The sequence below is a fragment of the Crinia signifera genome, chromosome 6 (genome assembly GCF_055691185.1).
Source record: "Crinia signifera chromosome 6, ASM5569118v1, whole genome shotgun sequence".
Taxonomy (NCBI): domain Eukaryota; kingdom Metazoa; phylum Chordata; class Amphibia; order Anura; family Myobatrachidae; genus Crinia; species Crinia signifera.
Window position 1 is genome coordinate 244,645,402 of NC_139222.1, and position 27,985 is coordinate 244,673,386.

Sequence of the window (27,985 nt, forward strand, 5' to 3'; positions counted from 1 at the left end):
ATTTCAGTTTCAACACACCCCACCCAAATTTAACTCTCTCTGCACGTTACATCTGCCCCACCTGCAGTGCACATGGTTTTGCCCATTTTCCAAACAAATTTGTACTGCAATCAGATCTGAATAAGGGCCTATGTCCTTACAAGCCCTACACTGGCTCACCTTCCCCTTCAGAATGCAATTCAAGCTCCTCACCTTCCCCTTCAGAATGCAATTCAAGCTCCTCACACTCACTTACAAAGCCATTACCTATTCTACTCAAACCTACATACCTGACCTTATCTCTCTTTACCTGCCCACCTCCCTTCTTCGCTCCCCAAATGCGCCGCCACCTCTCCTGCCAATGGTCTACTTCCTCCCATTCCTGCCTCAAAGATTTTTAACGTTGTGCTATATACAGGGCTATTTTTCAGCAGGAACTGAGGCCCTTATTATAGTTCACTCTTTGTGACAAAATCCTTTTTAGATGGACAAAACCATGTGCACTGCAGGTGGGGCAGATGTTACTTGTGCAGAGATAATTAGATTTGGGTGGGGTTTTACTTCAAAATGAGATCTATATTGCAGTGTAAAAATAAAGCAGCCAGTATTTAACCCTGCACAGAAATAAAATGACTCACCCAAATCTAATTCTCTCTGCACATTTTAAATCTGCCCCCCTGCAGTGCACATGTTTTTTTCCATCCAAGAAGGATTTTGTCAGAAAGAGTGAACTAGAATAAGGGCCTCAGTTCCTGCTGGAGCCTGCTGAAAAATAGCCCTGGCTATATCTCTATCTATCTATCTATCTATCTATCTATCTATCTCTGGAATTCCCTACTCCCCCCCCCCCCCCCCATCACACTACCCACCTCCCTAAACTTTAAAAGGGTGCTCAAGACCCACGTCTTCATTAAATCTATCAATTTCTCATCATAACCTCTTGTTTATGATCACTTCTATCCCTTCTGTGTCGTCCCAGTCTGTCTTCTCCTTCCCTTTAGAATGTAAGCTTTCACAAGCAGGGACCTCTCGCCTTATGTGCATTTCTTAGAATAGATCTCTGCCACCCTAATAATTGCATCAGTTTCCGGTCCTCTGATGGAACGGTCTTTATTTACCATATACTTGTCCTAAATTACTGTAACTCGTTAATGTCTTGTTTTTTGCTCATCTATGTATTGTCAGGCGCTGCGGAACGCTTGTGATGCCATATAAATAAACAACAACAATAGTAGGTTGGTTTTTTTTTTAAGTTCTAGATCTATGCTGCAAATACAGTACTCCTCCCCCACACCTGTAACAGATCTAAAATCAGCCTGAAGTAGTTTGGCTTTCAGTCCTGCTGCCGCGGCATGTGTTGAGAGCCCTGATTGGCTAGCTGCCACACTCTACTTAGGAAGATGGGATCTAACATTTACTGGAGGTGGCCGTCTCTACCAGTTAGTAAGCAGAAAGAGCTGAACACAGCTGTTCTTTCTGCAAACATTTCAAGCTTTCATTTGTCCATCAAAAACAGATCTGTGTCGTCGGAAGTGAGTTTTTTGACACACAGGAAAGTTTAATTAAAGCACAATACATTTCACCATTGTGAGAATGGAGAAATATTTGGCTTTTTCGTCTCATGCATTTTTAAAAGCAATTGGTGCAGTAAATTCCATAATATGTCAAGCGCCCTTTCTACGTTAGCATAGTTGCAGAGAAACTCATTTATTTTATTCAGGGCTTAAAGTTGTCCTTAAGAGATGTGGAACCAATTTCCACTGACATCGCCCCTACCCACCCCCACCACTATGAGGAGGAGCACAGGCCTGTGCCAGGGCTTTCGGCACCCTCTGCAAACTAAAAATATGTGCGCACCCATTCTTAATAAAAAGACAGTGGTCTCATAAAGAAGGGGCGTGGTCACAGAACAGTACCTCAATCCAAATCAGACCACACAGTATGTACCACATGTAGTGCCCATGATTCAGATTACAATATATAGCATTGCCCCTTATTCACATTACGCTAATCAGTAGATTCCATTAATCAGGCTACACTATATAGTGCTACTTCTTCTGTGTATGTCACAGAGTATTGTCTCTCCTACAGTTTGGACGGGCCTTTCTGTTGGAATTAATGTGCAGGACTGTGGTGTAGGTGGAACCAGTTTGGAGGTGCTGGAACTCCGTTCCACCCTGTTCCCCCTCCCACACACAAACACACTTAACCCCTCCTTCTATTCGCTTTACTTTATTGTTAATTTAACATTTCCAAATACTGCCCGTTCTAGGTATTATACATTTGTACAGATGCACACAGTTTATTGCTCTAGAACACATTTCGGTTGCATTATAAAACACACAGAGGTAGGCAGAGACACCTATAGGATATCACCAAACACCGTAATGGATACAATAGCTTAAAAACAACTGTACATCATTCAAAAAAAAATTTGAATACAAAGTGCATAGAACATCTTACACCATTTTTTTTTTTAGACCGCGGAGTGTCACCTATTCTTTTCGCTGGGGATCCTAGATTAAGGAGATTATATAAAAAACAGACAGACACCCATCTAACTCTGCTGATACATTCTTGAGCACAGGTGAGATTCTCAGTTAGTCAATGTGATTTAACCATCTGTACTCAAGCCTGGATAGCCTTAAAACCTGGACTGTAACTTTGGGAAACACAGCTCTACACTCTAGCTGGAATGATGGATCCCAAAAGGAACATTTTGTCATCAGGTCCTGCACAGCCTATTGAGCTGCCATTAGTATTGTTCTACAAAATGACACAATCAGCACATGTGAGAATTAGTAGGTTCCTTATGGATATTGCTGGTACTTTGCTCCATCGTACTGGCATGTAAGATTGTCGTTGCTTTAACTCCGTTTTAATCACTTTTTATATACAGTTCATTTTGTATAGTCTCTTGTACATATCGGTTGACAGTTAATTGGATTATAAAGTTTATATCATCACACGGTCATGATTATTTTGGTTTAGCGTTTCTCTAGACTGGGTATATTTTATTTGCTCATTTAAATTTCTACGATTGGTGTTTGTGCAACCCAGCGACTCATTTGTTTAACTCTCTTGTGCTTAATATTCTTTTATTAGGCTTACACACACTTATTACAGCACATGTAACAAAATGCCGCGTGGCGGTTTCCTTGTTATGTAATGTACATGTTCATTAATATATTATGTAATATATCTTTCCTGTGCTGTAATCTTATAAATATACAGAGTACAAGTTTGGCGCTATATAAATCAACACTCTCCGATGGAATGTCTGCAGTCATTAGACAGCAGTGGAAAATTGTGAACCTCTATGTATAAATTGATATGCAACCCTAAAATAAAAAAATAAAATAAAAAAATGGAATACAAGAAGAAGTCGTAAAACTGTCACTATTACCCCCAAGAGGAATATATTGACAGCTGAAGCTCTCAGACCACAATGCAGCTGTGCTTGCCATTAAAACCCTCATCCTGCCTTGTATCTAAACTTGCACACTCTATATCACAAATATAGAATATATAAGTGACTATGCTGAACGAGATCCCAGAGCCAGCTGCTGGCAGCTATTTCAGTCAATAGAACAACTCTTCGTTACCCTCTTTCATCAGGTCCAAATGGTCTGGTTCAGGTTGCATGGCATCGGATTGGCTAGCAGTCTCTACTTTCCCTTGTTATTTAAACATGGGAGGAATTTTATTCATGCCTCGTATAAATCTAAACCGCTAGTAGAACCATAAAAGGTTAATGACCGATCAGATTAAGGCATCTAAATGAACTTCTTCAGTTTGGAGATCTTCCATGTTGACGTTAATATTGAACACTTTGACGCTGAGCCAAACGGGAGTATAAAAAAATGATCTTTGTTAAGTGATGCATGGATATAAGCCAAATCAGGGACTTAGAAGTAAACTAACTACCAAATAGGACATGACTGTTACAAATTACTTTCATCGAGCATGCAAGCGCCACTACTCAAAAGACAAAATTGACATATGATCTTTAATCTGTGCCACCCCGATTCTTATGTGCTAAAATGAACTTGAGAAGTAATGGGTGAAGTTGGGTAAACTCTCATGCACAAAATACTCAATATTCCACAACCCAGATCAGTAATTCTTTAAAAGTGGCTAATATTTTTTATAAGTAAATAGACAGTGCAGAGCTGCAACAAGAAGTCAGGCATAGGTCAAGGGTGCTTTACTGTGAGTAGTATAGATGGGAGATGTGTAGGTGCTTTTATAGAGAAGGTATGTAGGCAGTTGGAGCTGATCAGAGTGGTAGAAAATCCAAAAGAGGAAACATCACGGGGAGTGAGACATTGTCAAAGACATGGCAAGGTGCAGGTCAGAGGTAGAGCTAAGAGGGAGAGTCCTACATAGAAGAGTGGCAGTGCTTCAGGTAACTCAATAAATAAATAAATAAAATGACCATATCTAACAGCTGCAAAGCTGATGAAGATGGTAAATGTGAAGGTTTGTTGACTAAATTCCATATACTGAGTATAATGGAGTTAAAAAGATAACATACAATATCCTATTAACCGCGATCACTGATCGTGAGAAATAGGCTCGCTCAGGGCTATGTAATTAACCTTGATAAGCCAGCATGATTTGTTTCACCTGCCTCAGGCAGGTGAAGCAAAATCCCCAAAAAGCAGCCCCGCTTTCAACAAAAACAGAGCTGCACTGGACATAAACACACAGGTTTGGGTGAAAACAGGTATTTTATCTGGTGATCAAATTGCATAACCGATAAGATATTAGCGAAACATCTAGAAAAAAATTGAAAAAAAATAGTCCGTTATTCACTCCCAATGTTTAACAGGGGGTAACAGGATACCCCCGAAGGGTTTTATAAATGTTTAATTTCTGTTGGTGTCTAAATTTTAACTAACATCTGCCATTTTATTAGCAATGAAAGCTGCAGGACTAACTCAGTTGAGAGAAGGAAAAAGCACAAAGAAAAGCACTGGGTGACATTGCTATAATCAGGTAGCCCAGGCAGTAAGATTTCTTAAGGCCTATACCGGACAGACCCTACATACTCATCTCCATCATTGGCCTCAAGCCTCTAGTTGTATGTTGATTGAGTCCTCACTACTTATATTTAAGCTGTAATGTGTATTGAACTGTGGCGCTCTTTATTTGTACTCTATTTTTGTTAGTTATTCAATGTTATGCCAAGTTTTGTCTCCCTGTATTGTTCCTTTGTACAGCGCCGCAAAACACTTGTGGCACCTTATAAATAAATAAATAAATAAATATAGTGAAGTTGTGGTAATTTAATCACAAATACACAATTTTACATTAAAGTATATGATAGCCATTGTGAATGGTATACAGAAATCCAGCTCATCAGTTTACATTAAAAACATATAAAACATGAATAGAAAAAAAGTTCTAGGAGTAATATCGTATGGTTGTACTTAAAGAATTACCGGAGCAGATGGAACTGGCGTGCCACGAGTTGTGGTGGAATTGGCTCTGCCAAGCAGTGTGGTCGGTCAAGCGGAGAGACACCTGATGTAAATCCGACAACTTGTTTCCACAAAGATGACATGAGGAGTGTGTTGTGAGGGACACTAGCTTTAGAGGAAAGCTAACTTCCACAAACAAATGAAACGCTGACTTAGAATGTAAACTTATTTGGTACATGACCATTTCGGTTTTATATACAGTGTTGCCTTCATATAATAGAACATAATAATATAATAAGGAATGCATAATAAAATATTGGAGAAATAGATTATAAAGAACAGACAATCCAGCTCTATTCCAAGATTCCATTCAGCAATTGTATAACTGTAGTAGCTGCTATAAGATTAAAGTACAGTACATACTCCAAATGCATTCTGTAATACAGCAGCAATGAGTATCAAGAAGCAAAGCACCCAGCAAGGCAGAAATCTTTACTCAGCTACCAAACTAGCCGGTGCTCAGAGCAAGGGATCCAACGCATCTACATTTATTTCACTGACGGATACTTTAATTCATTGACAATACTTTTATTCAATTGCTAATATATGATAAAAAAAAAACCTTTTCAAATACGCAATATACCAACCCAATTGCCATCTACCACCATTGTATATCACTGAGGAACTGATGAGGCTTTAGGAAGTAAGCCAGCTGTTGAAGTTCAAGTCTTCCAGGTTCTCAGTTTCAAAAAGATACAAGATACCAGGCACTCACCCCTGTTGACACCTTAGTACAGCTATAGTAAAAGAGGATATGGGAGAACTGGTTAAGCCTACACTTAAGAGTTTGGATACAGTAGCGATTTGGCACAAGGCATTACAGGATGTGATGACACTTTTTTTTTTAAATCAAAAGGAACATAAGCATAATCAAAGTCCACCTTTGGCAGGATTTGTCAGCCATCAAATATTCACACACTCTTGAAAGAGAAGTTAATTTGCAGGAACATTCAGAAAAATGAAATAATAATATAAATAACTCTCAAAATGAAAAGTCGACAAAATCCATGGGACCAGATGTGATGCATCCAAGAATACTAAAAAAAAAAAAAAAAAAAAAAAAAAATTAAAAAGGGGTTCTACTGGAAAAGAAGAAAATGTGGTACCACTGCACAAAAGTGGAAGCAAGGAAGACGCAAACAACTACTGACCAGTGAGCCTCATAACAGTAGTAGGAAAATTAGTTAAAGAGTTGTAGATTATCTCAAATCCAGCAATTTGCAGGATGCCAAACAGTATGGATTTACTTAGGGGAGATCATGTTAAATAAACCTAAAATTACTTTTTTGACTGGGTGAATAAAGTAATAGATAAAAGAGGGGAAATTGATATAGCTTATCTAGACTTTTGTGAGGATTTTAACACTATCCCACATTGCAGACTGCAAAATACACTCGAACTGGATAGTAAGATGGTAAGATGGTTGAATGGATATTCGTTATTGGAGTGAATTCACAGGAGGCTAATGTTACCAGTGAAGTACCCCAGGGATCGGTATTTGGACCAGTGCTTTATAATCTCTATATTTGTAACATTGCAAATGGTATTGAAGGGAAAGTATGCCTTTTTGCAGATGACACAAAGTTATGCAACAGGCCAGAAACTTCAGGCAGGGCAAAACTAATGGTTGGTAGACTAGACCTCATCTAGAGTACGTAGTCCAGTTCCGGAGGCCATATCTCCCGAAGGATATAAATACAAATACCTAAAGATAGTACAAAGAAGGGCAACTAAAATGGTACATGGCCAACATCAGGCATGCCCAAACTATGGCCCTCCAGCTGTTGTGAAACTACAGATGCCAGCATGCCTTGCCACAGTTTTGCGACTAGTGAATGATAAAACTATCGAAAGACATGCTGGGAAGTGTAGTTTCACAACAGCTGGAGGGCCATAGTTTGGATATGCCTGGCCTACATCATAAGCCTAACGGAAAGACTAAAACTAGTCGGGATGCCGGCGTCAGTATTGTGAATGCCAGTATTCCCACTGCCAGGATGTTGGACACATCCAAATCTAACCTGACCACAGAGAGAGGCATAAAAAGCCTGCAGAAGAACAATGTACTGACTGATCTTAGGCCTGTTCAGTTAACATGAGCTGCAAAATAGGTTTTATAATATAGCATGCATTCTTTAATGCACTAATGCTTTCCTTGGTTAATAAAGAGTAGTGCGGATTTATTTGCATTTTACTCAGCTGATATCCATCCAGAATAATAAACATACACGTTTTGTAAAAACATTTTGCAATTGACCAAGAAAGGCAAACCGAGTATTTCTTCATCCAGTCGTACAACTAAAAATATACATTAATGCAAACCCCTGCCTAGCAGGAGTATAATTAACCCTCGTTGCAACTGGACCCCTCTGCACTTATAGGCACTTTGTTGCACATGTTGAGCAGTTTACGCACCAGGAATATGTGAAATGCTGTGAACAACCAGGGAGAGTCACCTAACACGAGGGATGTGGCACTTACATGTCTAACATCATGTCTACTCAAATCCGGAACAGGTGCACTCTCCAAACACACAAGAGGGGGTGCTGGCATGGGCCCAAGCGGGCAGTAATGGAGATATTTAACAGGAACTTTTTACAAATCAGCAGTCTCCTGGAGAAAACTACTGTTCTGCTTTGTGACGGTCTTACTTGGAGAGTGAACTAGAACGATACCAGTATACATTTAGTGGACAAACAACACATTGGCAAATGCTGGGTGATACAACGTATGTTCTGAGAGGTTGACAATTCACACTATGGAGCAGTTCTACCTCTCACATAGTTTAGGTGTACTTTTTGCATTGCTTTAAAAATAAAAACGTCCCTGTGCCCGGCAACCCGGCGTGACGTTACAGTCCCGTAGCAGACTAACACAACAGCACAGGGGGCAGGGAGGGGAGGAGGCACGGCCCAGTGATCTGCTCAGCGGTGCTGTCCGGCGCTAAGCAGTGGCAATCCCTAGAATTTTCCGGGCTTGCCAGTCTAGGCACTGAAACATAGCCCCGAAAATTCTTGGGATTAACACTGAAGGGGTTAAACCAACGATTTAATGAAAGAAATATGTAATCCTGTTTGTTATGATAATACTGTAAAACTAGTGTTCATTCTAGCACCCGCCATATTTGAAAGACCATGCAGTTCCTCTTCCCTGCCTGGGGTGTCGCTGTCTGCTGTAGAGGTTCTAGCACAGTGTGGTCTGTATATCAGCACTGATATGCAAACCAGACCTGTGCTAGAAACACCACAGCAGACAGCGACACCCCAGACAGGGAAGAGGAACTGCATAGGTTTTCAAATATGGCGGGTGCTAGAATGAACACTAAAAACAATGCATTAGCAACCTTCATCAACCATGCTTTCTAACATTGGGCCTTATTCAGATCTGAGCTCAGTACAAATGTGTTTGGAAAATGGGCAAAATCAAATTCACTGCAGGTGGAGCAGACATGCATAGAGAGAGTTAGATTTGGGTGAGTTATTATGTTTCTGTGCAGGGTAAATACTGGCTGCATTTTTTTTTACACTGCAATTTAGATTTAAGTCTCAGCACACCCCACCCAAATTGAACTCTCTTTGCACAGGTTACATCTGCTCCACCTGCAGTGCACATGGTTTTGCCCATTTTCCAAACACATTTGTACTGAGCTCAGATCTGAATAAGGCCCATTAAGGGGAAAATTAGATAGAATTTCTATTGAAGATGGGATGTTGCCCACCAATAGGACTCCCACCTAAGTAAAGTTACCCCTAACAATCCAAAGTTATTAGGCTTTGATATGATTTATTTGAAATCTTTCAATAAAAACAATTTTAGACTAAACGTAATAAAAACATACAAAAGTAAATTTTCAGAGAAAATGCACAAAACCCAAAAAAGGAGTTAAGCATTAGTACTGGATATGTCACTGGCATTAAACATTTTGAATAAAAACACTAGTTTAGATGCCATTTCAGTTCCCTGGCCGTTTCGAGCTAACTAAATCAAAAGAATAAAAAATTATTTCTACACTAGCTCAAGATGATTTAGCAATCAAAAATTGTTCAAGAATGGGAAATACATTAGGAGTAACGAATGCTGTGGGAGGAGCTTGATGCTAGGCTGACTTAGCACCTCTCTTATCTCAATCAACTCCGTAGAGATCTGTTGTGTGTGCAATACACTGCATTGGTTCATCTTACTTCGATAAAGAACTCAAGCAACAAAAAGCTTGCCCTCCCCTCAAGGCGTCAGGAGAACAATTGAGGTATCCACCAATACAACCTCAATAGAAGTGAGAAAAAAGGCGCAATTCATTCCAATTGCAGTGACACACCTATTTAACTGCAATATAGGAGCCCTAAGGCAAGTTCAAAGAGGATCGAGGCCTAACATGGAGAAGAAGCATTAGACAATGTATAGAGACCATCTCCAGTCATAGCCGGAAGTTGGCTGAATAATGGGTGGGTGTATTGGACAGGTTTGAAAACCAAACAGAAAAATCATGTCTATTTTTACTGAACGGCTGTCAAACCAGTCATTTAGGGTCTTATTCAGAGTTGGATGAAATTGCACAGTCGCACACAAGCAATGTTGCAATTCTTTCAACCAAAGAACCTCTATGAAATAGACAGCAGCCTGGCCATATACTGGTAGCTTGTGAGGCCAGGAAATATTTGTGCAGCCATGAAGACACTGGCCTCTTCCCTTCTGGAAAAAAGGGGCAAATTGTGGTATTTTTTGGGGGAGCATCTGTGGGTTTTGGTGGCGTGTCTTGTCCCAATTCTCATGATGGTCTCTGTATTGTGAGATAGCCAAGAAGGCAACTGGCACTTTAAATACAGTTTACATAACTTTCAGCAAATCTGGCTGCTACATCTGGCCCCAAAAATATTTGCTGACATAAAAAAAAATTGTGGACCGCCTCATATTGACAAATAACCCAAACCTCTCCTACAGGTTTTTCAAAGTAGAAATCAAATCTGGGCATTGGTATTTTATTTATATTTCATTTTGGATGTGTGACTGACGAGTGTAATACCCTATTGCCTCCTCTCTGCCTCTAAGGACACTGTACCTTGTCAATAAATCTGTGGCATATGGAGAGCTGCACATGCGCTGTTCTCCCACCATCGGAGATGTGCGATGACCGTCAGGTGAGCGGACATCTTTGATCCAGGCCATTAGTCTGCTGGTTTGCACCATTATCATGCAGCCTTTTTTCTGCTTTTCTTAAATCACCAATCAGTGCCTGGTTACAGGATGACTGTTAACTTTGAGCTTAATATGGATTTTACCTACAAAATATATAGCTCAAATACATGCAAAAGGACATAGAGATCAAGGAAATGTTACACCAAGGTATTACATAAAATCTCATAGGGCCGCCATACAATGTCTAGCATCATAAATTACAAAGCTTCTATTCTGCACACAAACCTATCAGATGTCCTGGATATAGACGATATAAGATTGCAGTTTCTTTTGCTGTTTAAATATAGATCTGTTGAGGTTACAGGAAAAAAAAAAAAAAAACACAATTCAAACCGGTAACATCACAACAACAAAAAGACAGCACATAAAAATAACATAAGACCATAAGCTCCAGTATTAAGGCGCTGCTGCAACTTCCGATATAAATGAAAGATGATATAAAATACTATGTAATATGCATTCCAATTGTTGCAACATTAAATATGAACACAAGAAAGAACACTGTACAACTCTCAATGTGACATGGAGAGCTAAATGAATATAGAACTGATTCAGCCCTGATCGCTAGGCTGTAAGTGTTCGGAGCGCAGCGAGCAGGTCAACGCTGACCCACTGAGTTCCCACCCCCGCGTTCGCAGCCACGCACACAGGGGGGAAAACCGCTCACTATCAAGTGATGACTTTTAGCAGGTCTTACAATGATTTCAACAACTGTACGAAAACTGCGGTGTTGCCAACAGACAGATTTGAAATTTTATTCTTTCTAGTTCTATTTAGCAATACAAATATCCTGCAGATTGTGTTTGTTCAGACAGAAAAAAAGTGTAAAATAAAATCAACAAGAGCGGATCAATAAGTACCTGTATTTGAAAACAGGTGGCGATGCTGAGGAAATTTGGTATCACTATCACTATAGTGTACTACCATCTTTCAAACAACGCCATACCAAATTACAGATTGGACTCTTAAAAGTTTTTTTTCCACCATGACAATGCACCAGCTCCCTCATCTTGAATTGTTGTGGCCAAATTTCATGAATTGCACTATGAATTGTTTCCGCATCCACCATACTCCTTGACTTAGCTCCCTGCAACTTTCTGTTCCCTAACCTAAAAACGTGGCTCACAGGAGGGGGCACCCAAAAAAGTTTAGGGTCACTTAGAAATTTCCTTATTTTTTAAAGAAAACCACTGTTTTTTTTTTTCAATGTAGATGATTTAATGTTTCAAAGAAATACACTCGTGTTAGAAGACTAGTGGATGATTAGAAAACCATTGTGCAATTATTTTAGCACAGCTTAAAATGGGTTTGCTCGATAGAGAAGCTTTAAAACTGGCCTTCCTTTAAACTAGTTGAATATCTGCAGCTTCATATTTCTGTGTTCGATTATACTCTCAAAGTGGCCAGAAAAAGAGAACTTTCATGTGAAACTCGACAGTCTAGTCTTGTTCTTCAAAATGAAGGCTATTCCATGCGAGGAATAGACAAGAAACTGAACATTTTCTACAAGTGGGTACTACTCCCTTCAGATAACAGCACAAACAGGATCTAACCAGAGTAGAAAGAAGTGGGAGGCCCTGGTGCACAAATGAGCAAGAAGACAAGTACATTAAAGTCTCCAGTTTGAGAAATAGGTCCTCAACTGGCAGCTTCATTAAATGATGCCAGTTTTAAAGTTAACAGTAAAGAGGCGACTCCAGGATGCTGGCCTTCTAGGGGATGCAGTTAAAATCCCGGTGGTCGGGATCCCGGCGTTCAGAATCCCGACCGCCGAAATCCCGACACTTTCTCCCTCCGTGGGTGTCCACGACACCCCTGGAGGGAGCATAAATTAGCGTGCCGAGCGTAGCGAGGCACCGGGCCCACAAGGGGAGGCGATCCACGCCCCCCCCCCCCCCCCCCCCGTCGGGATTTCGGCATCGGGATTTTGAACGCCGGGATTTCATACTGAATCCCCTTCTAGGCAGTGGCAAAGAAAGAGTCATATCGGAGACTGGCCAATAAAAGGAAAAAAGATTAATATGGGCAAAAGAACACAGACATTGGACAGAGGAAGATTGAAAAAAAAGTGTTACGAAGAGACGAAACAATGTTTGAGGTGTTTGGATCACAGAAGAACATTTGTGAGACGCAGACAAGTGAAAAGATTCTGGCAGGCAGAAAGTCGACACGTATTTGATGATTTTTTTAGGAATATAGATATCTAGTTCTGGATACTGTCTAAAGGTGGCCATACACACGCAGATTTATCTTCAGATCTGGCTGGTTGGAACAAAAACTTGGTTATGGATGAGAGCAAATGACAATTGACCATTTGCTTGGAAATGCTGGAAAACTGACAAACTGTCATTCATCCATAACCATGTTTTTGTTCCAACCAGCCAGATCTGAAGATAAATCTTACTAGTGTATGGGCACCCCCTATGCTTTGGGCACGATGTCCCTCTACGCTCGGCACACTATTCTATTCTCCCTCTATGCCCTAGTGGATGGTAGGGATAAACTACCACCTGTTCTGGAACCACAGTAAGGAAAAAAAAAAAAACCAGATGTCTAAATCTAGATGCCGGAAAAAAAATAAAAAAAGTGTCGACCATCTGCAATGTCAATCTTCCGTCCCTGTCAACCTTTCTTGTGTCGACTTAAGGACCGCATCCTGCCCATGGGAATGGCCAGCGTTTTATAAGCATCCCTATGAAAGCGCTGGGCGTTCCCACGGGTGCACAAATGCCACGTCTTCGTCCAGGCGCATGCAATTAAAAGCCAGTGTTCACTGACTTCTATTTGCAAAGGCAGGAGAAACCATTCAATGGTCACGACCATCTAATGATTTATCCTGCAGCGGAGACACGCAAGGGGAAATTGGCAAAAGCGGGGTCGGGTGTTTGGACAGGGGCGCCCGGTAAGCTGCAATGTTTGCAGCTTACCAAGCCAACCTGAGTTGGGCCCTCTGTCTGTAATGAAATTGCAGTCACCAGATCTCAACTCATTGAGCTGTTGTGGGAATAAATATACACACACACACACACACACTCACCTAGCAGCCCTCCAGCTGTTGTGGAACTACACATCTCAGTAAGCACTGCTGCAGTTTTTATATTCCCATTACCTAAGACATAAATTGTGGCAGTGAATTCTGGGATGTGTAGTTCACAATCAAGTTTTAAATAATACCCAGTTCTCACTGCCGCAAAAACCCGGGTATTTGCCAGGGCAAGCAGTAATTTCCTGTGTCGCGTCTCTGTGTGAAAAGGGTCTTTGTGAAATTCCCGGGTGTTATGCCCCGGGAATTACACACAGGTTTTTTGCAGGGTTTTTCCTGGGTAATACACAGGTGTGTGGCAGTGTGAACAGGCTAGACCTGAGTTTCTCACAAAACGCAAAAAAAATCAAGTTCATTGCATTGCTCAAAGCTGATTTTTAAACATCCAATCAAAGCTGCTCTTAGATGCCACACACGTGATGGCAGGCATACCAGGGGAAGCAGTGTGAAGGGGCAGACACAGGAATTTCCCAGGTCTAAGGTGCAGTATGAATGGGGTCTGTAGAGCTGAGATGCTCTGTGCTTCACCAAAAACACGGGAACAAAAACCCAGGATTTTGCAGGGGCGGCAATGAGAATGCAGCAGAAGTGTACTTTATTTATTACCAGTTACTTATATAGTGAACACATATTCTGCAGCACTTCTGCATTGAGTGAAATAACCAGGCATGTTTATATGGTGCGATAGGTCGGAGGTGTGAAATGATACCTCATTCACAACACAAATGCTGGGCCCAACCAGGCATTAACGAGGTACAGCTCCACCCTGCAACCTGACAAAAAGCCGGGTCACTGAGGTCACCCGAGGAGGAGGAGCATTATCGAGGGTGGAGGAGGCAGTTCTCTGAGCAGATGCTGCCTCCTCCCTATAGTATAAACAGGACCCAGGTCACTCGACCCGGTTACATGTTTACACTGGCCAGCAGCCCTTATTTTAATCCCTTATTTTAATCCGATAAGTCAAAACATTAGGCTTACACGTGGTGCACAAACACAGTGAAGTCAGCAAATTTGTAGTGAGGTAAATTGAAGGGTATTCCCACACTACCCGGACAAAGTACAAAATCTAATAAAAACACCATACATTTCTGCGCCTCCACAATCACATGAATAGAATTAAAATGTATACATCCCTTTTAGTTGTCCTATAGATGATGCCCAGAAGTAATAGATCCTTTCCAATCCTCAATTATGTTGTCAACGTAGTTACATAGAACAGATCATAGCGTAACAAATTTTAATTGATACAATATAAAATTCTAAAAGTAGCACTTTTCCCAAATGGGATCCTAATAATCATGGGCAGTTACCAAATAAACTTTAGCAAAAAAGTTCTCCCAAAATCAGTAATGAATAAAAACAGTCAGCATAAGATCTACTTCTAGCCTAGAGAAAGACCACGGTTGTGGTTGAAACGCGTTGGCCAGACACAGCCAGAGGGACCCTCACATACCTCGGAATCGGAGACACTGCCTTGCTGCAGCGATCCCGGACTGGTAAATTAACGCTGTGAAATCCAAAAGCTTCATTGAGAACTGATTATATCCTAGTTCTCCACACCTTTGGGTAATTACAGACTATCTTCGGTACTTATATGTTAGTTGGGTGCCCACTATAGTTAGTACGCTCATACCCCCACTATCCATGTCGGCGTGGAGCTGATATTATATAGTGTGGCCAGCGCAGCGAGCCACCGAGCCCGAAGCGTGGCGAGTCCCATGAGGGGACGCGTAAAACTAAGCAAATAGCTTAGTGGGCGCCCAACTAACATATAAGTACCTTATCTTCTACCTGAGGATATGTGTGGATTCTTATGCATTACTGCTTTTGGGAGAACTTATTTGCTAAAGTTCCCATTTTTATTTGGTAATTGTCCTCCATAAATATTAGGATCCCATTTGGGAAAAGTGCTACTTTTAGAATTTTATATTGTATCAATTAAAACTTGTCACGCTATGATCTGTTGTTCTCTGTTCTATGCAGCAACAACGTTGACAACATAAATGAGGATTAGAAAGGATCTGTTACTCCTGGGCAGCATCTCTATAGGACAATTAAAAAGGGTGTATGCATTTTAATTCTATTCATGTGATTGTGGAGATGCAGAAGTGCATGGTGTTTTATTAGATTTTGCATTTGTACTTATTTTAATCCGGGTTGGAATGCCGGGTAGCTGGGTTATTCGTGCGGTGTGAAAGGGGTATTAGTGTACAATTTTGCATGCCACGCTTCAGGCAAGATGCCTCACTCCACTTGGCACAGGTTATTATTCCCAACCATAGTCAGCGTGGATGATAAAGGACATAAAAAGTAAAAAAAACTATGGAAGTAATATCTAAATTCAACATAAAACATTTTGGTACTTGTGTATTTTGGCGGCGCCCATCGCATCGCATACCATAACGCTTACGATGTTATGCGATGCAACGCGATATCGTTCGATAGTGTACGATGGCATACAATTTTCAAATTGTATGCCATTGTACATGGCATACGATGCGATTTAACATTGTATAAGCACCCTAATGGGTGCTTATACAATGTTAAGCACCCTAATGGGTGCTTACAATGTTAAATGCACCCCCACGCCACCCCCCCACTATAAATGTGAACCCAAAGCGTGGCGAGCGCAGCAAGCCCGCAAGGGGCGGCGGTACGCCTCCTACGACCTTTTCATACCCCCACTATCCACGTCGGCGTGGAGTTGAGAATAGAATAGTGTGGCGAGCGCAGCGAGCCCGAAGCGTGGCGAGCGCAGCGAGGGGACGCGGATACCTGTGAAGCCCGCGAAGGGACGCGTTTACCTGTGAAGGTATCCGCGTCCCCTCGCCACGCTTCGGGCTCGGTGGCTCGCTACACTATTCTATTCTCAACTCCACGCCGACGTGGATAGTGGGGGTATGAAAAGGTTGTAGGACGCGTACCGCCACACGCTTCGGGTTCACGTTTATAGTGGGGGGGTGGCGTGGGGGTGCATTTAACATTGTAAGCACCCATTAGGGTGCTCAAAAGCACCCTTTAGGGTGCTTATACGATTTTTCATCGTATAGGGGGTCAAAATCGCGTTGCATCGCATGCCATAGGGTACATGGCATGCAATGCAATACGTTCATCGTACGATGTACATCGGGGGCGCCGCTATAATACACAAGTACCAACATTTTTTATGTGGATCAAAAAAGGGAGCACTATTAATATGAGCAATACTTTACATTCAGTAACTAAGTAATCACTAAATGAAAAAAAAAAAAAAAAAAAGGGAGAATGCAGCCACAATGACTTCCAGTGGGAACGTGTTACACTAACGTTAAGCTCATTCATTCCAAAGAATGCTGTAACCTAATTCCGTGGTTAAAGGAAATGGGGTGCAGCTGTTCTCCCTAAAAATCAAATTCCAATGAGAAATGGATTAGACAATATGCAGCTTGCGCCTTGTGTCAGCCATTCTTGTTTTGGCGACAGTTGTCCTGACACTTGCAATAAACAAAAGACATTTCCAGTTATCACCTACAAAAATGAGAGCTACAGCCACCAAACTGGGAATTAAATGCACAACTTTTCTTTGCATCCTGCTTTTTTCACATTAAAAATTTAAATTTACATTATTATTTAAAAATAAACCAGGTCAATAGGCAACACTATTTTAATAGAATAATGTGGGCTGAAATACTGTATAGGTCATATACTCATTTCTCCATGGCCCATGGCTCAATGCGAATAGATAAATATCTAATATCTGATGACCTGGTGTCAAATATCCACGATGTAGATATCCATGATATAGTCATATCAGATCATGCTCCGATCTCACTGGCATTGACCCACCCCTTTATGAGCCCTAGTAACCGCATCAGGCGTTTCCCACATTACTTAGCAAAATCACAAAATTAGAGGCTTTCAAATCATATCTTGTCCATAATCGGACTAATTACATAGATGACAATATTGACCACTGGGACCGCCCGGAAATTTTCTGGAATGCATCTAAAGCGGTGATGAAGGGGGGGGGTCACATAATTGGAAATGTTTCTCGTAAACATAAAGAATCCAAGGCTCAATATAATTTGCTAAAACAATCCATGTCCGACGCCTATAACACTACCCCAGATGATGATACTTTGTCAACATACAAACAAGCAAGACAATTACTATAAATTTATCTTGCAAGCCAGGCCAAGTATTCCATTGATTACAGCAAAAACAACTACTATAGATGGGGCAACAAGACTGGACGGTTGCTTGCAGTAATGTCCAAACCTGTTAGGAAACGCCATGTCATAACCTCATTAAAAAAAAAAAAAAAACTACTACTGGTAGGATTTTTACTAAATCCCAGAACTATTTTGTGTCCTTATTTAGCTCATCCCCGGTGAGTGAACCCGCTCAAAACCAATTTTTTACTAACGAAGCTTTGCCCTCACTGACTCAGGACCAAATAGATAGATGAAATTAATTTTGCCATCTACCACTTACCTCATGGAAAAACCCCGGGTCCAGACGGCTTATCTGGTGACTACTATCGCCTACTTTAAACACATTTAGTGCTGCAGAGGTCCCGGTCGGAGCAGGAAGTGTATATAAACCCTATAGCTGCACTGCTCCTACACACCTTGATAAAGCCACTATATGGGCGATACACGTTGGTGGAGGAGAGGGACCTTGCCACTGTATCTTGCCCCAAGCAGCTCTAAAACATTTTTGGAGACCGAACCAGCCTATGGTACTATATTTTGAATATTCCACTTTGCCACGGCTCCCCCAGAGGAGAAGCCGGCCCACCTACCCAGTGGACATTCACCTTGCCAGTTCGGGTGAGTGCATTCCCTTAAGTGAAAAGACTCCACGTAAGGAAAGTTATCAAGCAAGCGGACCCCCACATTTCCATTTGGATCCATAGTGTTCATTCTAGCACCCGCCATATTTGAAAACCCATGTAGTTCCTCCTCCCTACCTGGGGTGTCGCTGTCTGCTGTAATGCTTCTAGCACAGTGTGGTCAGCACTGATATGCAAACCAGACCTGTGATAGAAGTACTACAGCAGACAGCGACACCCCAGGCAGGGAAGAGGAACTGCATGGGTTTTCAAATATAGCGGGTGCTAGAACGAACACTAGATACATTATAGCAGTGGTTTTCACCAAGGTGATAAATTGGCACCAATAAAATAACCCTCTAGTACCCCTTTCACACTTGCAAAAATATCCCAGGTCTTTGCACATGAACGCGCATCAACCCGGGATTTAGCATAGTGTGAAAGGGTCTTGAAAGAATATCCCGGGATGAACATACCGGGATTGCTACCCAGGTCCTGACCTGGGTAGATTCCGGAATCGACCCAGGATGCGGTCAGTGTGAATGGTCCCGGGATTGGGTACACGGGACTTTAAAAAAGCTGCTGATTGGAGCTTTCTTGGGCTCACAAATGCTGATGTCAACTTTCAGTGCCCTGGAGTCCATTTCTAATGACATGCATATGTATTTGCAGGGATTTCCCGGGATCAGTGTGAATGGGGCTGTCCCGGGTCGATCCCATGTCTGAGTGCAGTGTGAAAGGGTACATTCCCAGGTAGAGTCCCGGGAAGCATCCGGGAACACATTCCCGGGTATGACCCGGCTCTGCGAGTGTGAAAGGGTATAGGCTGCCACTTGCCAAATATCATGGCGGTAGTACAATCTGGATCACTAGCATAATACTCATTTGATATTATCCAGTACCTTCAACGAAGTACATAATATCATGAGCTGCAAAGTTTAGGATAGGTTGCAAATGTATTTAAAAGCCATTAATATGATAGAACACAGAAAGACAAAATAAGAACATGTGAAGTTAATGACAATAGGCCTTGCTTTGCCCTGCATCTCACTTCATCAGTCTAAGGGCAATGATTGCATACAAAATGTGAACAATAACTGCAAACTTATTTATCTGGAATCAAAAAAATATGTATTTTGTGCCTTTATAAATGACACCACCAAATCACACAAGGGACTCTGGGCCTGATTCAGTACCATGAGCAAAATCACTATGGCCATCCAATCTGCGCATGCCAGAGGGCATAGGCGCGAGCCCTGAAACTGCAATCACACTGTGAAAAATGCCACCGTCTACAGGACCGTTTTTGCATTCACATTGGTGGGAGGGACCCGGAATTACAGACATTTACTAAAGTTTTACATATTTAAAAAAAAAAAAAAAAAAAAAAAAAAAGAATACCAATATTTAAAAAAGGGAACACACACCTAAGGTTCCCATACACAGTGCGATGAACTCCGTACTTTTAGTACTAGATTGCACAGCATCTAGTACATAAAGCATACAGGGGCAGATGTATTAAGCCTTAACAAGAGATAAATGTAAAGGTGCGTACACACATACAGATTTTCTGTCTAATCTATCTGGTGGGGACAAAAACCTGGAAATGTATGGGAGCAACTGACAATCAAATAATTGTTCCCAAACACTTGAAAACAGACAGTGATCAGTCAGACAAATGGTTTGTATCATTCTGATATAACAAATTTATCAAAGCATTTTTTTTTCTTTTTTCCTGCATTTGGGTGGAAATTTTTGATTGTCATATGCTCCCATACATTTCCAGGTTTTTGTTCCCGCCAGATAGATCAGACAGAAAAATCTGTACGTGTGTATGCACCTTTAGGGTGATAAGGAGAGCTAAACGTCCATTCAATCAGCTCCTTACTGGCTTTTTTCAAACACAGCCTGTAACATGGCAGTTAGCAGGTGATTGGCTGGATGTTTATCTCTCCTTATCACACTTGGATTTATCTCTTGTTAAAGCTTAATACATCTGCCCCTCTATGTGCTACAGCACCGTGCTTTTTGTACTAGATACAATGCAATCTAATACTAAAAGCATGGGCTGCATGGATTTTATATGCTGTGCAATGGGATGTGCATCTCATCGCATTGCCCTGTCGCATCGTGTATGGGCACCTTAAAGGTGTGTACACATGGTCGACAGCTGTGCTATTAGAGCGCATTGGGCTCGAATCGCACAGCAACTCATGAGACATGCATGCAATGTTGACTATACAGTACATATCTGTACTATATAGTCAATGCAGCCCTGTCTATATCTGGCTTCGTACAGGATACAAGAGTGCGCATCGCGATTGAAAGGTTAAAAAGCCTGTGCGATCACCATACAATCCCGATGCCATTGACTATATAGTCCAAATTGTAGGCTAAATTGTACCGTGTGTACACACCATTAGGCTTGCAGTATACTGGTCACAGACAATCCCTAGCGCAGGATCTGGAGAATAGGTAAACAGTCAATAGGTCAACATTCACAATGTTGGCATAGAAAACAATTACGATATGGCAGTGTCTGCAAGATTTTTTTTTTTACACCATTTAAAAAAAAAAAGTTTATTTTTTTGTTCTTCACCAGCTACGTGGACTACGATTGCAAACAGTAAAGTTGGCCAGAAACATGGAAAGAAAGAAAGAACAAGAAAAACTCATTGTCTATATTGACTTTTTGCTTATTTCAATCTTTTTTCCAGGGTCGACCCTATGGTCCACACCCCAGTAATGCTGCTCAAGCCTTAGAAGGTGAGCAGTTATCCACTTGTTTGAATTTATGGAGTGGTAACTGAGCAAAGAGTATGGATGTAGTTAGAACCGGATGATGCAAAAGAGAAGGTCTATGCTCTTTGCCAAGATCCACTTCCTACAATGCCCCCGTGTACACACCAGGTAGTATATTTACTAAAGATCAGCTTTTTAAACAATTCCAATTTATACCCCGTTCTCACAGCAGGCAAATTCCCAGGTCTAGCATGTCGACCCGGAAATTTGCATTTTAAGACAGGTTTTTTTGCAGTGTGAACGGGTCGCATACCCGGATCTCATACACGGGTAAAACACTTTTTTTACCCGTGTTTGAGATCCGGGTATGCAGACGCGGGTTGACCAGTTCTCACTGCATAAAAACTCGTGTTAAAAGGCAAATTACTGGGAAAAACTTCTTCACCCGGGAATTTGCCTTGCAGTGAGAACCGGGGTCCATCCCTGCAGTCCCCGGCATTTTAATGCTGGGTAAAAGCCGTGTATTTCTCACTCGCAGTGAGAACACGGTATTACTGAGGCTTTAAAGGCTCAATTTGTTTATAAGCCATTCTTTAGTAAATATACCCGTTGGAGTCAGTGAGGCTTCTGTTATGCTCAATTACTGATCCATTTACCGGAGGGGGGTTGAAGCGAAATAAAAAAGGGGAGAAGTATTAAAACAAACAAGATTGTATGAATAATAATCTTTATATACTGCTTTTCTCCAAGAGAACTCAATGTGTTTTACAATTGCAACAACCGCCCCATAATAAAAAGGATGCAGCGATCTCACGTGCACTCTTATAGTTACAGTGGATTGAGGTTCACCATGTACTTACTCACTAAAATGGGCGTTCGATTGTAGATGGGATGTTACTGTGGACAACCAATCAGATTGTGGGGCAGATGTGTTAAGGCTGGTGAAGAGATAAAATGGACATAAAGTAGAAGGTGATAACGCATCAGCCAATCAGCTATGTTTTAAAAAAGGACAGTTAGGAGTTGATTGGGTGGTGCGTTTTCACCTTCTACTTTATCTCTTCATCAGGTTAAAAACATCTGCCCCTCTATTATCTTATAAAAGGGTACTAAATAAGATGTAGATTCTGATTGGTTGCCCATAGCAACATCCCATATTAGTAAATAAACCTCATAATCTCAACATGAGAATGTCAAATTTTACCATGTCACTTGTCGACACATGTAAAATGATGGCACGACAGGAGTACATACTGACCTAATGTATGTCAACCTTTTTTCATGTGTTGACCAACTGCCTATCGACCATATTGCTGGAAGCCCAATAAGGCTGCGTTGCCTGGTACATAGTGGGTGGGATAAACAATCCGTGGATATTGCTTATTTATCATCTCTCATTCTGTATTCTGCAGTCACATCCCCAGATGTGGGTATTAGAGAAAATATATTCATGTGGAGGGGCAAACTGGCCCACTGGGGTAATCCCTGGTGGGCCAACATCCTCCGCTAGAGTCTATGGTGTACTTTCTACAGTGCATGCCTGTTAATAACCATTTACATTATCACACATGCACTAGCAGTATATCATGCACTCTCTAATGATTAGGCAAACTTCTGTGGCGTCTGGCCGCACTCCTACCACTGAATTTCCCAGGTGGGCTCTTTATGCCTGAAGCCTGACACTGATCATGTGTACGGTCATTGTTAAACTACAAATTGCCCAGTGTCATCATTAGTAACCCTTGCAGCTCATTATAAGCAGCCCATACACGCTGCTTTGTGGGCGTACTTTCCGTGCTGTACTAGCACGGATCACATTGCATTGCATTGCATGTAGGGATGCCAATCCCGGGGCATTTTTTCAATACCGGGATTCGGGATTGAAAAATGCTCAATCCCGGGATCCCGGGATTGGCTTCCCTAATAATAAAAAACACCCTGGCCGCCCGAGCGCTGGGTGGGTGGGCGGCTGTCAGGGACCGCTGGGTGGGTGGGTGGTTGTCAGGGACCGCTGGGTGGGTGGGGGGGGGGGGTGGGTGGTTGTCAGGGACCGCTGGGTGGGTGGTTGGTAGGGAGCGCTGGGTGCCCGTGAGCGCTGGGTGGGCGGGTGGCCGGCCGTGAGTGCTGGGTGGGAGGGCGGGTGGCCGGCCGTCAGTGCTGGGTGGGTGGGTGGCCGTCAGCGCTGGGTGGGCGGGAGCGCTGGGCGGGCGGGCAGCCGTGGATGTGCGGCTGTGCCGTGTGCCCTGCGCAGCGTGACCTCCTCACGCTGCGCAATGCGGGGTATGGGGAAGCCGGGCAGCGTCTGAGTACTCAGACGCTGCCCGGCATTAAACTGCGCATGCGCAGTTTAATCCCGAAATCCCGGGATTGGAAATTCCAATCCCGGGATTGAAATCCCGGCGTTTTGGGGGCCAAATCCCGGGATCCCGCCGATCCCGATCCCGGGATTGGCCACCCTAATTGCATGTGCATCCGTTGTGCATGCAATGTGATGAAACCTAAGTACAAAAACTTTTTGTACTTAGGTTTCATCACATTGCATGCACAACGGATGCACATGCAATGCAATGTGATCCGTGCTAGTACAGCACACCCACAAAGCAGCGTGTATGGGCTGATCTTCCTCTTGATGATTAGGAGTACACACTACAGTATGTAATGTACAGCCAAATCATACCGAAATACATCATACATATGGAGCAGTATATAAGAAGCTGATTGTGTGCTGCTGCGAGTCACATGAGATATCCTCTGGTTGGCTATGCTGCATGGGAAATCAAAAGATGTTGGGGGGAATTTAATAGGATGAGAGATTCAGAAAGTGAGAGATTTGGTAAGAAATCTCCAGTTTTTTTAAAGCGGCAATCATTTACACTGCGCGGTTTGATTTTGCAGTGTAAATGATTGCCGCTTTAAAAAAATAATAATGGAGATTTCTTACCAAACCTCTCACTTTCTGAATCTCTCATCCTATTAAATTTCACCAATTGTATGTGGCCCAGACCACTTTAACTGGAGGACGGAACAAGGGATTGTTCCATCATTCAGTAAATATTTTTAGTATGTACGACGAATATGATAAGACGGCTGGGAACACATCGTTCTGATGCGTACCCGGCCATAGTTCTCCATTTTTCTTGTATTATAAATAAAAAACTGCTTATTGTGTTACAGTGTCTGTATCTGTCACTGCTGAGAATGTGTTGTCAGTACAGTCTATACACATTGTTTGTTAATTAAATCTCAATGTTATAGCTGCTCAAAAGTGGATTCTTGAAAAACAAAACGCTCAGTTAAAAGATAATAACGTGGACCGTAAAAAGAGGCTTTTAACGAGTGATTACAGTTTAAACAAAGACATCGCTTTGTAATTAAAAAGATAATCGCAACAACGTACGTAAATGTTATAATTTGTGTACCTAGCGCCTTTTATTTCCATTATACAAATGTTTCAAAGTCATCCCATTCTAACGGAGCGCTTTAGCATTTGAGGAACCACAAGTCCCAAAACGCACCATGCCAGCATGCTGGGACTTGTAGTTCAACAAGTACCTGACTGCTGCAGGTTGCCTAACCTGCACTATGTGATATGATAAACTCAATCTGTCACAGGTGAAACATTAGGTAAGGGGTTATTTTACCTGTCTCTTTAACTGAGATATACACACATACAGTATACATTTGCATCAATAATAGCAGGTGAATTAATGGAATGTCAACACCACTACTACCTACTAGAGAATATACATAGTGTAATATGGTAATTATTGCTAGTGTCACCTAATGAAAGCACAAAGGCACACTGTAAGCACTGCAGTGACACACCGATAAGGACCCTATGGTATACACAGTAAAAGCACCGGGTCTCCATTGATGCTTACCAGGAATGCGGGCACAGGATACATCACCAGCTGTAGTGGCAGCACCTTAATAATAACACACCAGGAGCAGGCTTAGGGCACTCAGATACTCAGGGTGCTCAAACCCGGCAGTGACCCCACGGACGCAGCTCCCCGGGGACAGTTAGCGGGTAACGCAGTATCACAGTGACGTTATTACCTTCTTATAAGATGCCATCACCCCCAATATACCCTATTCAGATAGACACTTCCTCGTCTGATGACGTCACGGTCACATGGCTTTTCTTCCACCAAGACGCCTACGGTGGCCGGAGATGCACAAACATCCTCAGTAAACGAAGCCCCAATGAAAACCAGTGATCTGTACAGGAGGTCTGCAGGGGATAGAAGATACTGGATTAAATTTCACACATTCAGCACATATTCTTCTTACTAGGTTCCGATTATTGCTTTTACTTCGTATTTTGCTTGCCTTTATATGAGAGAGAGAGAGAGTTAGTTAAAAAAAATGGTGAATTATCATTATGACAGCATCTGCATTATCAGTATTTCCCCACACTGGGTATAAATAACATGATCTGGTGTATAGTCAGATTAAGTACCTAAGTGATAAGTATCATCACTGCAGGGTGTGGTGTTTATGCTCAGCATATTATGGGGCACAATTCTAGAACTGCTTGGGTATTTTATATATATATATACTATTTTGAATTATAGGGGCAGGTTACTTCAGTGGAATTCTCATTATTTGTTACAAATGATAGGATAAATAATGCTCCAGACAATCGTTTCCTGTCATGTGTTTAAAAAAATGACACTTAGGAGCACCATTTATCAAAGGAACACAGTATCAGAGACTAAACTTTCACTATGCGGCACCGTCTTCCCCGCTTTCCGACACAAGTATAATCTAAACCGCACAGTACACCATGCACCCATAATAAATGGGGACTAAGTAAAAACCGGACCCGGACAAGACCCCGGAATGCCGGACCGGACATTTATACCCCTTTCAGACAGAAAACTAAATTACCGGGTAAAGCAGTTCTACCGGTAATTTCGTGAATAACTCAGGTCCTTTTTCTGTGTGAAAGGGCACACCCGTGTCATAAATCCCGTGTCTCCGACCCTGGAATTGACCAGGGTAGATGACACAGGATTTATGACCCGTGTTGACCCTTTCACACAGAAGAAATACCTGTGTTATTCAGCAAATTACCGGGCAGAAATTTTCAACCCAGTAATTTGTTCTTCTGTGTGAAGGGGGGTTAGGCTGCTCCCGGCAAAATGACACGGCATTTGAAATGCTGTATATTTGCCGTGATTTTCAGACTTTTCTGTCTGAAAGGGGTATTAGTCTGCATTCTGGTGCTTGTAGTGTTCTGTCCGGGGCATGTCTTTTCTGGGGGGATGACTGTCATAGCTTTCACCAGGGACATGGGGAAGGGGAGATTACAGCCGTGTGGTCCGGAGCGTTCCGTTTTTTGCTACATGCCCGGACCATACAAGGAAGCTTTATTCTCTCCCTCCTCCTCTCCTTGTTGTCAGCAGTCACAGGCAGCCCCCCAGACAGGACAGCCCTGGACCGGACACTACAAGCTCCGGAATGCAGAGTTTGATGTCCGGTCCGGCGTTCCGGGGTCTTATCCGGGTCCGGTTTTACCCATACCCTTATATTTGCTCCTATGGTTGCAACTCTACATGAGCTGTCCATGAGATGCACAGTACAACCAATTCCACTGTCCCTGAGAAATGACTGAGATGCATATGGGTCAAAATCGTGCTTGTACATTAAATCTAATGTCTGGGACCCCACAATGGCAGACCCACAGATCTACACAACAGAGGAAAAAGTTACTACGCACCATAGCCTGATTCTAAGTAGGCAAACTCACCTGGAACCTCCAGATCTAAATGGTCTTCTCTGCTAAGTTTCTATAGCCTGAAGATCTTAAGCTCATGAAAAGCACTAAACTTGTTTAATCTAAAATGGACATGTTTGCCTATTGACTTAGCTGCATATGAGGTATTAGATGTTGAAGTACAGTAACTTGGGGGAGAAATTGAGACCTAGAGGACAGTTGTGTTCATTGCCATAACTAGGGATATTTGAGTGGTGCCTCTGACCCTCTGTCCCTGCATCCATCCATCATACTTGCCTACCTGACCCTCTCCATGAGGGAAAAAATACTCTGTTCCTGGACTTCGCTGGTAATGTATGATTGCCATCACCTCTTGTGAAACGCCTTTCTTGTCAATTAACCTGCTCACCACAGGTGATGGCAATCATACATTACCAGGGAAGTCCAGGAACAGAGCATTTTCTCCCTCATGGAGAGGGTCAGGTAGGAAAGTATGATCTGTGTCACTGCTAAAACACATTGAATTGTTAATGGGGCATTCCAGACATGCAACCTGTATAGCACATACGAGCATCAGACAATGCTCCCCTGGGACTGCTGCACTTCCCAGTGTACTGTAGGTGGCCTTGCTCCCTCGGCAGATGTAAAGAAATGATGTGGTTGGGGGCGTGGTCAGTATAGGTTACCATAAAACCCAGTTATGGCTCTGGTTATATTGTAACAATCTAAACCTGAGGCATAATCCTTCCAGACTCTGAATTGGTTGTTTATTTCAAAGACTGATAAGGATCATGATGATGATAATGATTTTCTTGTGCATTCCTGTCCTATTTTTCACATTTTTGGGGGCAGAGCACTGCACAAACTTAGAACTGTGCAATAATTATAATAAGTACAAACAAAAGTAGATGCAAAACTAGTAAAACATATTTGCCCAAGAGGACCTGTCTAAAAATTCATCCGAGATCTCTTCTGTATGCAGCCTCTATAGTGCCCTCACTCCCACC

The 27,985-nt window shown here is 42.2% G+C and overlaps 1 protein-coding gene across 3 annotated transcripts in view; it reads right to left on the reverse strand.

The window, feature by feature from the left end:
* BTRC (beta-transducin repeat containing E3 ubiquitin protein ligase) overlaps nt 1-25,429 on the reverse strand; it is a 196,752-nt gene extending 171,323 nt beyond the window's left edge. The window contains exons 1-2 of one of the 3 annotated variants that reach the window (XM_083149213.1): nt 25,138-25,367; nt 10,884-10,947 (exon numbers count right to left, since the gene is read on the reverse strand). Coding sequence is in view for 2 of the 3 variants with exons in the window: in XM_083149211.1 (XP_083005337.1) it covers nt 25,138-25,161 (24 nt within the window). In the remaining variant the exon portion in view is untranslated. Of the gene's footprint in view, nt 1-10,883; nt 10,948-25,137 lie in introns of all 3 variants that reach the window. The other 2 variants (XM_083149212.1, XM_083149211.1) reach the window with 2 other exon arrangements.
* Nucleotides 25,430-27,985: the final 2,556 nt, after the last annotated feature.